Source organism: Oncorhynchus mykiss, chromosome 29 (assembly GCF_057628025.1).
Source record: "Oncorhynchus mykiss isolate SJ-2025 chromosome 29, ASM5762802v1, whole genome shotgun sequence".
NCBI lineage: Eukaryota > Metazoa > Chordata > Actinopteri > Salmoniformes > Salmonidae > Oncorhynchus > Oncorhynchus mykiss.
Genome location: NC_143050.1, coordinates 19,008,654 through 19,020,000, shown reverse-complemented (window position 1 = coordinate 19,020,000; position 11,347 = coordinate 19,008,654). Strand labels below are relative to the sequence as shown.

The following is an 11,347-nucleotide window of genomic DNA, read 5'->3' as shown; positions in this document are numbered from 1 at the left end:
GCAGATGGAGAATGGGTTAAAACAAACGGTCCATTTAAACACATTCAGGCAACATGTTCACCGGTTACAGACAGTTCACTCACCTTTATGCCCTCTTTGGGGTCCTCCCGAATGTTGATGGTTGATGGTTTATCTTTGGATGCCGATGGACAGAGCAAGTCCAGGATCTCTTCATTGTATATCTATGGCAAATCAAATGTAGACATAATGTTACAGAAAAACATGCACAGGATACTCCCAGAACCAATGAGATGTATTTTATAATTAATCAGAATACTCGCTTTTTTGGCATTTACAACTCCATGTTTTGATTTTCTGAGAAGAGGAACGCATTTTTTTTTTGTCTGCTATTACAATCAAACTATGGCTTTGTGTTAAGACAATCAAATAATAAAAACTAAGAGGTTCCCACACACCTCCAGATAAGACACTGTAAGAGAGACTTCACAATCGGTATGCTTCTCCCTTTCCTGGAAGATCATTCTGACCACCCTGGGGATGACTCCAACGGTGGGCTCATTCTCCTGGGCCGAGGTGTATGTTCCTCCCATAGAAAAGGTCTTCCCTGAACCAGTCTGTCCATATGCAAGCACAGTAGCATGATAGCCTTAAAAGATAAGTAGAAACATACAGCTTATTGATCCCATCCCATTTTGTCAGCTTACTGGTTTATGGATAATATTGTGTGAAAGTAAAAGGTTTATCCTCCATACCTTTAAAAAGACCATACAATAATGGTGAAACAGCACTGTTGAAGACTTCCTCTTGTTCAGTTGTAGGATCAAATACAAAATCGTATGTGAACGCCTTTTCAGTGCCAACAACCACCTGCAAGATAAATTAATTATATTCGAAAATCGTTTTAGTTATGTAGCTAGGTATGAAATTGGATACATAAAACATCAGGACAAGTGCTTTGTCTTGTGGCATAGACTGCTGACCTGTGGCTCCCCTGGCACGAAAGTGAGACAGGTCTGGCAACCCTCGTTGATTTCTTTAGCAACCAAAGGTCGACACCGCAGGGCAACCCGCACAGGGATCGACTTATCATCCTCCTTTGTCATGCTTCGAAATCAGGTGATTGACAGATTCAAAACAGAATTGTGTAAATGTGGCCAATTCTTTAAAGCAATGTTGTAATTGGAAGATTTGCATATCGGAAATGTATTTTCTGAAAGCTATTTTAGCCTCATTGTGATTCTATTCACAACCGACCAAACCCCTCTGATAATAGTACGGACCGCGGCTGTTAGTGTTGTTAGCCAGCACTTAGCTAGCTACAGTACCTGTCTAGCTAACGTTAACTTGTCTATATCATCGGGCTAGCTAACCCCCATTATGATTCATGCTCTACCCATCCAAATAAGTTTAGTAGATAGCTGAGGAGGACGGTCACTTACCTTAGGGTCTGACAAGACGTTGGTCTTCACCCCTGCAATGAGCTGTACAGTGGCTAGCTAACGTTAGCTAAAATGTGTGTGCCTCTAGCTTGCTAAAATTTTCTAAAAACTATTTCTTCAGACGAAAGAATAAGAACTGTCAGTTCATAAATCGCATATAACCACACCAGTTGTCGTAAGAAATCTAAACTGAACGTTTGACTATTGTTATCTCAAAAGAGAACTTCAGTCGGTGCCTGCCATGGATCTCGTCTTGCCCGCCACTTTCAAATATTCTGCCCCGCCTCCACCACGCGTTTTGCGTCGCAGAGTTGCTGTCATTCGCCTGTTTCTCCAGATTGTAGTCTAATTGGGTGGTTTCTCAAATGTCAAAATAAAATTGACAAATACTGTACATATAATACACTAACATTGCAAATATTAATTAAATTTTAATGGAACAATATAAAATGCAACAATATCAAGATCTGAAAAAAATATAATCGTATTTCTTAACTAATTTGAATCGGGCAAATCCTCTTCGAGCTGACTGCTCATCTCTTGAAACAGAGGGCCGGTTGCTGAAGTCCACAAAACAAAAAGGGAATTACTGAAACATGGGATAAATCACAAGTAAAGATAAATCACTGGATCCAACTCATGTTTAAACTTACGCATGTATTATGCAAACACAACAACAAAAAAACACCCCACCGCCCTCTCCCATGTCCCCATTAGTTATTTTTCTTCTTCACAACATGGGCACAGTCATATTTTCCCCTGACCACAGTCAGCTTGACTCCTGGCAGGTCCTGTGTCCTGCCCCCCTGCACCAGCACTACGTTGTGCTCCTGGAGGTTGTGTCCCTCCCCAGGAATGAACACCACTGCCTCCTTGCCGTTACTGAGGCGGACTCTGGCACATTTACGGTTGGCCGAGTTTGGCTTCTTGGGTTTCCGGATCATTGTCTTCAGGATTACTGCCTTTAGCTGGGGGCGGCCGAACATGGCACTGACGCTCGGGGGAGGGGGTGATGGCTTTCCACGGCGATGCATCTGATTCAGCGTAGCCATAGTTCTGGAGAGGACAGGTCCAGACCATTGGGAGACAGACTGAGACACTGTATTAGGGTACAAAGAGTGCATAAGAGATCTACTCAAATTTGTAATGTCGAGAGTAAAAACTGTAAACATAACTGGTGTTGGCTACAGATTTTCTATAATCAACTTTTGTTGATTAAAAAAAATGCTCCCACGGATGAGGGATCCCCACGGTCTGATAAATGGGCCTCAATAAGATGCTGAGGGTATTCTGAAGTAGGGATGGGCAATCATCTTCACAAAAGGTGCAGTGAGGGAGCAGGCTTTCACTCCAGCTAATGCAGTACCATACTTCATTCACCTTAACATTTAATCATCTGCTCTACAATAAATACTTATTTTTAGTGTAATCAACAGAGTTCATGGCTTCAAGCACACTGGCCCTAACAAGGTAAGATAACCCACCCCTGCAGGTCTGAAGTCAAGTGCATGGAAAATGAATTTTACTGTCAACCGTCTGTGTGTGTGAGTGTGTAATATGATTATACTACTGTATTATGTGACATTTAGCAGACGCTTTTACCCAAAGCAACTTTACAGTCATGTGTGCATACATTTTTTTGGTGTGTGTGTAATACGAATGCACGATGACATTACCTTGCAGAAATGATGTCAACGCTGGTCTCAGACTCCCCAATAAAGCCATCACTGCAAATAGTGTCAAAGACAGGATTTAGGGGGAACCTGTCTGTGCCACCCTGGTAACCTTGCAGCTAACCCTACCATTAACTCTAGTCTAGTCTAAAACCGTGTTCTATAGTATTTTCAAATCGTACCTGCTGCTTTTCAGTTCCTGTCCAAGGATAAATCACCCACGTGTGTTTTCAAAGTATATAACAACTTGTAATAAGGAAAATAAGAAATGTCACACAAAAATCATAACCACTCTCACCCGTTTGACCTCCGGAAGTATTTTATATATTCTTCCGCATTGAGTGCGACAGCTTCTGTTGCAGATTTTTTGTAAGAGCACTACTGCCACCTACTGGTCGGGTACACGAAAATAACCACAAAACACAATGCACATTATGCTGGCCACGAAATAGAAGTGCTTGTGGATCTGATGTTGATCATTTTCTAAATAAACCCATTTTCTAAATAAATCCTTATGTTATAACCCTTGAAATAGACAGGGATGGACTGGAGCTGGAGAGGTAAGCCAAAGCAGTGTCAAATTAGAGTTGAGGTCAATTCTGTTTAAAATCCATCCCAAATTGATTATAGTCAAATTGTCCTTGTCCAGTAGGCGACATTATTTCATTTTCTCTAGGGACTTCAAATCAAGTGGCTTTCCCAATCAGGTGGTATTTTAACGGCAGGTTATGAGTCTAGAAAATATGTTCAATGAAAGATGACAGATCGTGCGTCTCACACCGAGGTAAAGGCAGTTTCAGATGAGATATTCGACGGATATTCGCCTGTAGTTTTCCTTACGTCCACCAACAGCAGTTAGGGACCGTCAACATGTTGACAAATTAAAAAAAATCTAATTCCAATAACTATTTAACCATTACTCCTAAAACTTTCAAAACTGGTTCTAGCTAACCCGGTGGCATAGACACACATTGCACACATGTATTATTTGTCGATTTACATATCGCACTATTTTATATTATTTATTTACATTTTTGAATTTCAATAGCTCATTGATCATATGACCTACTGGACTCAAACAAGGTTCAGAATGTCCACTGACTACCCTTCTATATTGCACACCCTTTAGTTTGTCCATGTTCATCTAACACGTTTTTACATACATTTTTCAAAATGTAACATTTCAACAGCTCCTTGGTCACGTGACCTAATGACTTCAAACAAGGTTGAGAATGTACACTCAGTGGGCCTACACATTGCACACCCTTTAGTTAGTCCATTTTCATCTCACATGATTTGACATTAATTTTTCCAAATGTAACATTTCAATAGCTCCTTGGTCATTTGACCTAATGACTTCAAACAAGGTTCAGAATGTCCACTGACGACCCTTCTATATTGCACACCCTTTAGTTTGTCCATTTTCATCTCACAAGACTTTACATACATTTTTCAACATTTAGAATTTCAATAGCTCCTTGGTCATGTGACTTCAAACAAGGTTCAGAATGTCCACTGAGTGGGCCTACACATTGCACACCCTTTAGTTAGTCCATTTTCATCTCACAAGATTTTACATTAATTTTTCAACATTTAGAATTTCAATAGCTCCTTGGTCATGTGACCTAGTGACTTCAAACATGGTGCAGAATGTACCCTTCTATATTGCACACTTGTTTGTGTGCTGTAAAATCACGCGGTTTAACATACATTTTTCATAGTTTTACATTTCAATAGCTCTTTGGTGTTGTCAATTACACACCTAAGAAGCGTGGAGTGGACCCATATTGAATAACCTCTAGTTATGTCTCTTCTTTATTGTTGTACATTAATATTAGTTTGACAATTAGGGGGTTCAGTCCAGTGTTGTGTTAACCCTTTTCTTTAATATTTATCTATAATAATTGGTAGTTCTAAGTTCTTATTTTCCCTGTTTTTTATTTTTCCACAGTATGTAACAGCGGTACACAATAGGAGAGAGACAGATATCTCCTTTCGTCGTTAATATCAACCATAAATGAAAAGGGCAAAGTACGAGAGTCATGCTATTAATTGTCCAAAGCAGGAATGGAGCGTGAGCTGGTGAGGTAGGCTGCAGTAGGTTTGCTGGGCAATACATATACTGAACATTTAACCACAGCAATGGTGGCCAGTATATCAATGAATAAAAATTGAATATTGACAAATGAAACAGAAATTGTAGACCTTTAATATTTTCCAACATGTCAACAGACACTTAACTTGAAATAAGTATGAAACATTTCACAGTGTTAACTTTCTCTTTATCCCTGGTTGATGTACATTTCAGAGCATCTTCAGTGTGGATGGGGTATAGCATACATTTTCAACAACAAAGACTGCACTTCCAGTGTGTGTTCATTACTCTGTTGAACTATGTTGTCTTCATTCTTAGTTACAGCACATGGAACCACCGTTGGCATGCAAAACAGTCAATCTAAAACAAAACGTAACACGTTATAAATAATATCAATGTAGAATGACCATCCATTTGTGTTATATCATAAATTGTCTTACATGCCATCACTGTTGTCAAAAGATTATAAACATGTTAAATAAAGTTACTAACCTAGTCAGTCTTTGGGCCACATCCAGGTTCTTTATCAGTGGCACACATGAAGCAGTTGTTGGCTTTGTTGAACTCTGAAATCATAGGCATGAACTGAACATATTGCTGTCCGACACAACTACATAAAAATAAAGAATTTACATTTAATTTGAATTAAATGTCATTACATACCAGACATTTTTTGTATATCCTCAGCCATTTCTATTGAAATTTTACATTTTGACATTTTCATGTCAAATCATGTGAAATTAAAATGGACAAACTAAAGGGTGTGCAATGTGTAGGCCCACTGAGTGGACATTCTGAACCTTGTTTGAAGTCACTAGGTCACATGACCAAGGAGCTATTGAAATTCCAAATGTTGAAAGATTCATGTAAAATCTTGTGATGAAAATGGACTAATTAAAGGGTGTGCAATATAGAAGGGTGGACGTTCTGGACCTTGTTTGAGTTAAGTAGGTCACATGATCAATGAGCTATTGAAATTCGAATGTAAAAGAAGTTTGTACTTTGTTTACGCTCCCTAACTAATTGAACTAGGAATACAAAATACTGCTTACATTTCCACATGTTTATTAGCTTCGGAAAGCGAATTAATGTCCAAATTGTGAAATACCGGTGCAATGTTGTGCGCAATTTTCCCAACATAATGACACTTATTTGGAATCTGTTGCTTAAGTGGACCGATAGCGCGAATATCCAACTTGAAACTGTCTTTACCTCGGTTCTTCTCACTAGTTTGTTTTTCCTATTTGATAGACAAACAGTTCTATGTTATAATTGTTAGGAAAATAATATCAGTTGAGATCCACGAAACACTCCAAATGTTGTGTGTCCAGGATAGTGTTTCCAGTTTTTTTTTCAATCACTAACCACGTTTCCATGCGAGTAAACTCGTAACATAAAAATCATAGCAGCTGTGATGGAAAGAGGAAGTTTCGGTGTAATATTATAAATGCTGACAGATAATATGTTCGTTCGACATGTTGGGATCTTTTGTGTTGGTAAAATTAATTATGCAGGAAGGTGGTGGAAACGCCTTTATGCGCAAATATTTATATAATAACCCAACCTTGCAACAACCATCATATTGAAATACATTTGGAGTCACTCAATGATATGGTGTTCACAGTCTGTAGCTGTTGGCTACAGCACAGGTGTCAAGGCACATTTGCTATATAACGCAACCGTTTTTGTGACAAAACTATGGGTAGAGTTGAAAATGCGATGGAAACACGTTGAACTTAAACATTTTATTCAGTACATGACAACTTGAGCTAAAAAGTAAGAAGTCAATGCACTACGTCATCAAACATCGAGTTTTATCCTCAAGTCCAATTGCTGGAAACAGCGCATGCATTCTTTATGTGGATTCTAGAATATTCACATGAAAATCTGTTGCCAATTGGATGAAAACCTAGCTACTGGTGCAATTTTCACAAGTAGGTGGTACTTTTTCACAATTCTAAGCAAAAACACCTAGTTCGTGTTTCAGAACTTTAATCACATTTTCAAATGACTGAGTACAAGAAACAAATTCACAGTCACTTGTTCAATGCACCAAAACACTTTCAAGTTGGATACATATTCAACCTAAGCATCTGCTTTTCAAAACGTTTAAAATTATTTTCTTGTCATTTGTTAACAATACTGTCACGAAGTGGAATGTGACAGGTTATTTTAGATCTGGGTTGGGCAGGCAGACTGAAGTAAAGACAAACACAAAGGACCAGTTTCAAAACATTTATTTATAAGGCATGGTTTTGGGTTAAACCATTCAACACATTCAAGTCAAATCTTCAATACACATAATTTCAGTTCTTAGTATCAGTTTCCTTCAGTTCAGTCCTACTTTAAAAACCATGCTATTTAAAACATAAACCCAAACAAAACAAAAGGGGCACAGGAAGTGGTGCAGCCCAGGAGGCAGGTGTCCATTTTCTAATTTCAAGCTCAACACAAGTATCAACCATGCTTCTGTCCTTTTACACCCACTGGATCTTGTAGCACTGTTGAGTTCTATGAAAGAGGCTCATATTTCTAGCTCTCTCTCATTCTATCCTTCCTGCCCTTGTGTCCTTGTGAAAATTCAAGAGGGATGAAAATAGACCGGACCTAAATGAGGACAGTGATAAAAGGGTAGGAAGACATGCAAGGAGGACTTGAGATGTTTTTTCCCCCTTCCGCCATCTCACTTGTTCTCTCTCAACCTCTCCGCCCACAATTTAGTTTTCCTTTAATCTTCCCTTTTTTACACATCTGTGTTCTCTTGTTCAGTCAGCCGTACCTCATTCATGGAAACCATCTCCTTATTAGTAATTGTCACTAAACTCATCTATCCCTGTTCTCTCCTTCCTAGCTTTGCATCCCCTCGCTACTTCATCTGCTCTAAACACACACACACACACACACACACACACACACACACACACACACACACACACACACACACACACACACACACACACACACACACGTGGCGGTCGGTGCAATCTAAGATGTGGGGACGATTTTTGTTTGTTTGAGCATGACTTTATTTCTATCACAGCATATTGGATGGCTGTCATTCAAATTCCATTCAGCCAGCTCAATGTAACATCGATAGATTTAGGCTACCACACATGATACTCAAATTTTCCCTATACCCATCATGAGGTTGCTACAATCTAGCCTATTAATGAATGTTTACAATGTAGATGCACAGGTTGAGAGAAAATTGAGTAATCAAGGTGACTGACAGTGAGTGACACATGTAATACCGCCTTGCACACTGTATTCTATTCTATCTTAGTCTATGCCGCTTTGACATTGCTCATCCAAATATGTATTAGTTCCTTTAGATTGTATGTATTGTTAGATATTACTGCACTGTTGGAGCTAGAAACACAAGCATTAATTTAATCCATTTTAGAATAAGGCTGTAATGTAACAAAATGTGGAAAAAGTCAAGGGGTCTGAATAAAGTGTTATTTGTCACATATTTCTTCAGCAGATGTTATTGCGGGTGTAGCGAAATGCTTGTGTTCTAGCTCCAACAGTGCGGTAATATATAAGTAATATCTAACAATACACACAATCTAAAGTAAAGGAATGGAATTAAGAACAGATAAATATTTGGACAAGCAATGTTACAGCAGCATAGACTAAGATACAGTAGAATAGAATACAGTATATACATATGAGATGAGTAGTGCTAAATATGTAAACATTATTAAAGTGGCCAGTAATTTCAAGTCAAAGTATATAGGGCAGCAGCCTCTAATGCTAGTGTTGGCTATTTAACAGTCTGATGGCCTTGAGATAGAAGCTGTTTTTCAGTCTCTCGGTCCCAGCTTTGATGCACCTGTACTGACCTCGCCTTCTGGATGATAGCAGGAGGAACAGGCCGTGACTCAGGTGTTGGATTTCCTTGATGATCTTTTTGGCCTTCCTGTGTCATCGGGGGCTGTAGGTGTCCTGGAGGGCAGGCAGTGTGCCCCCGGTGATGCGTTGGGCAGACCACACCACCTTCAAGAGAGCTCTGCGGTTGCCTGTGGTGGAGTTGCCGTTGCCGTACCAGGCGGAAACCATATGCTTGTGAAAATAGTACCAAAGTGATAAAAAAACAACTGTAAATTCAGACAATGAGTGAAATACAGTGTATTGTTATATATAACCCAGGTATTTCAGCAGTGCACTGTACACTACACTATAATTCCAAATGGTAGAACATTGAGTGACTTTCCACTTTGTCCTATTAAAGCACACTGGCTGATAGAGAATGATGATGTAGTATTCATGGCAACATCCATGTATGATTTGGTTTCACCTTCCAAATCAAATCAAATCAAATTTTATTTGTCACATACACATGGTTAGCAGGTGTTAATGCGAGTGTAGCGAAATGCTTGTGCTTCTAGTTCCGACAATGCAGTAATAACCAACAAGTAATCTAGCTAACAATTCCAAAACGACTACCTTATAGACACAAGTGTAAGGGGATAAAGAATATGTACATAAAGATATATGAATGAGTGATGGTACAGAGCGGCATAGGCAAGATACAGTAGATGGTATTGAGTGCAGTATATACATATGAGATGAGTATGTAAACAAAGTGGCATAGTTAAAGTGGCTAGTGATACATGTATTACATAAAGATGCAGTAGATGATAGAGTACAGTATATACATATACATATGAGATTAATAATGTAGGGTATGTAAACATTATATTAGATAGCATTGTTTAAAGTGGCTAGTGATATATTTTACATAATTTCCCATCAATTCCCATTATTAAAGTGGCTGGAGTTGAGTCAGTGTGTTGGCAGCAGCCACTCAATGTTAGTGGTGGCTGTTTAACAGTCTGATGGCCTTGAGATAGAAGCTGTTTTTCAGTCTCTCGGTCCCAGCTTTGATGCACCTGTACTGACCTCGCCTTCTGGATGATAGCGGGGTGAACAGGCAGTGGCTCGGGTGGTTGTTGTCCTTGATGATCTTTATGGCCTTCCTGTGTCATCGGGTGGTGTAGGTGTCCTGGAGGGCAGGTAGTTTGCCCCCGGTGATGCGTTGTGCAGACCTCACTACCCTCTGGAGAGCCTTACGGTTGTGGGCGGAGCAGTTGCCGTACCAGGCGGTGATACAGCCCGACAGGATGCTCTCGATTGTGCATCTGTAGAAGTTTGTGAGTGCTTTTGGTGACAAGCCAAATTTCTTCAGCCTCCTGAGGTTGAAGAGGCGCTGCTGCGCCTTCTTCACGATGCTGTCTGTGTGGGTGGACCAATTCAGTTTGTCTGTGATGTGTACGCGTGTGAGTGTGAGGTTATTTTCCTGACACCACACTCCGAGGGCCCTCACCTCCTCTCTGTAGGCCGTCTCGTCGTTGTTGGTAATCAAGCCTACCACTGTTGTGTCGTCCGCAAACTTGATGATTGAGTTGGAGGCGTGCGTGGCCACGCAGTCGTGGGTGAACAGGGAGTACAGGAGAGGGCTCAGAACGCACCCTTGTGGGGCCCCAGTGTTGAGGATCAGCGGGGTGGAGATGTTGTTGCCTACCCTCACCACCTGGGGGCGGCCCGTCAGGAAGTCCAGTACCCAGTTGCACAGGGCGGGGTCGAGACCCAGGGTCTCAAGCTTGATGACGAGCTTGGAGGGCACTATGGTGTTAAATGCCAAGCTGTAGTCGATGAACAGCATTCTCACATAAATTGAGGTCAAATGGAAACATTTATGTGGTAAAAATATAGCGGTAATCGAACTATACATGTTAACTAGGAACTACATCATTTGTGTTCAGTAGTTATCAGTTTTTAGTAGTTTATTAAGTGATGGTTAATTGTATTTTCACAGCCCACAGGTGTGACTAATTGTCCCAGTTAATTCAGAAAGCATTCCCATTGGACAATTCATCATGTGATTTTGATTCCCTCGTGTTTTTGTGTTCTCTGCCACTGCCAACAGGAGGTGGATGAAGGGCCAGGAGGGTGGACGGCATTTATGCTTTTTTATTTGTATTATTTGGTGCAATTTTCACGTGGTACATTTTCACAACGCTTAGTACAAAACTCAAAACCGATCATCAAAAAGGTAGCTGTTTCATCACTGTAAGTACATTTTAAATTCACTAAGTATGACACACACAATAATACAGTCACTTTTTCACCAAACTCAATTGGTGTTTCATCTAGAAATACATGTTTCATATTGC

The 11,347-nt window shown here is 40.0% G+C and overlaps 2 protein-coding genes across 2 annotated transcripts in view; both read right to left on the bottom strand.

Moving 5' to 3' along the window:
• The window catches only part of kif4 (kinesin family member 4), a 26,702-nt gene extending 24,995 nt beyond the window's left edge, over nucleotides 1-1,707 (bottom strand). Inside the window, exons 1-5 of the mRNA XM_021591174.3 lie at nucleotides 1,401-1,707; nucleotides 942-1,065; nucleotides 714-828; nucleotides 417-607; nucleotides 84-182 (exon numbers count right to left, since the gene is read on the bottom strand). Of these exons, the coding sequence (XP_021446849.1) occupies nucleotides 84-182; nucleotides 417-607; nucleotides 714-828; nucleotides 942-1,064 (528 nt within the window). The 5' untranslated portion in view covers nucleotide 1,065; nucleotides 1,401-1,707. The remainder of the gene's footprint in view (nucleotides 1-83; nucleotides 183-416; nucleotides 608-713; nucleotides 829-941; nucleotides 1,066-1,400) is intronic.
• Nucleotides 1,708-1,806: 99 nt separating this feature from the next.
• Nucleotides 1,807-3,412, bottom strand: mrps12 (mitochondrial ribosomal protein S12). Its single transcript, XM_021591175.3, has 3 exons — nucleotides 3,256-3,412; nucleotides 3,077-3,127; nucleotides 1,807-2,499 (listed from the first exon to the last, which is right to left on the bottom strand). The coding sequence occupies exons 2-3, from the start codon at nucleotides 3,123-3,125 to the stop codon at nucleotides 2,114-2,116; spliced, it is 435 nt and encodes a 144-aa protein (XP_021446850.1). The 5' UTR covers nucleotides 3,126-3,127; nucleotides 3,256-3,412; the 3' UTR covers nucleotides 1,807-2,113.
• Nucleotides 3,413-11,347: the final 7,935 nt, after the last annotated feature.

Bases quoted from the DNA above. Each gene is read 5' to 3' on its own strand.
- mrps12 (XM_021591175.3), bottom strand. From the start codon at position 3,125: ATGGCTTTATTGGGGAGTCTGAGACCAGCGTTGACATCATTTCTGCAA. The intron at 2,500-3,076 runs GTAATGTCATCG...ACCCTAATACAG, and splicing joins GTTGACATCATTTCTGCAAG to TGTCTCAGTCTGTCTCCCAA.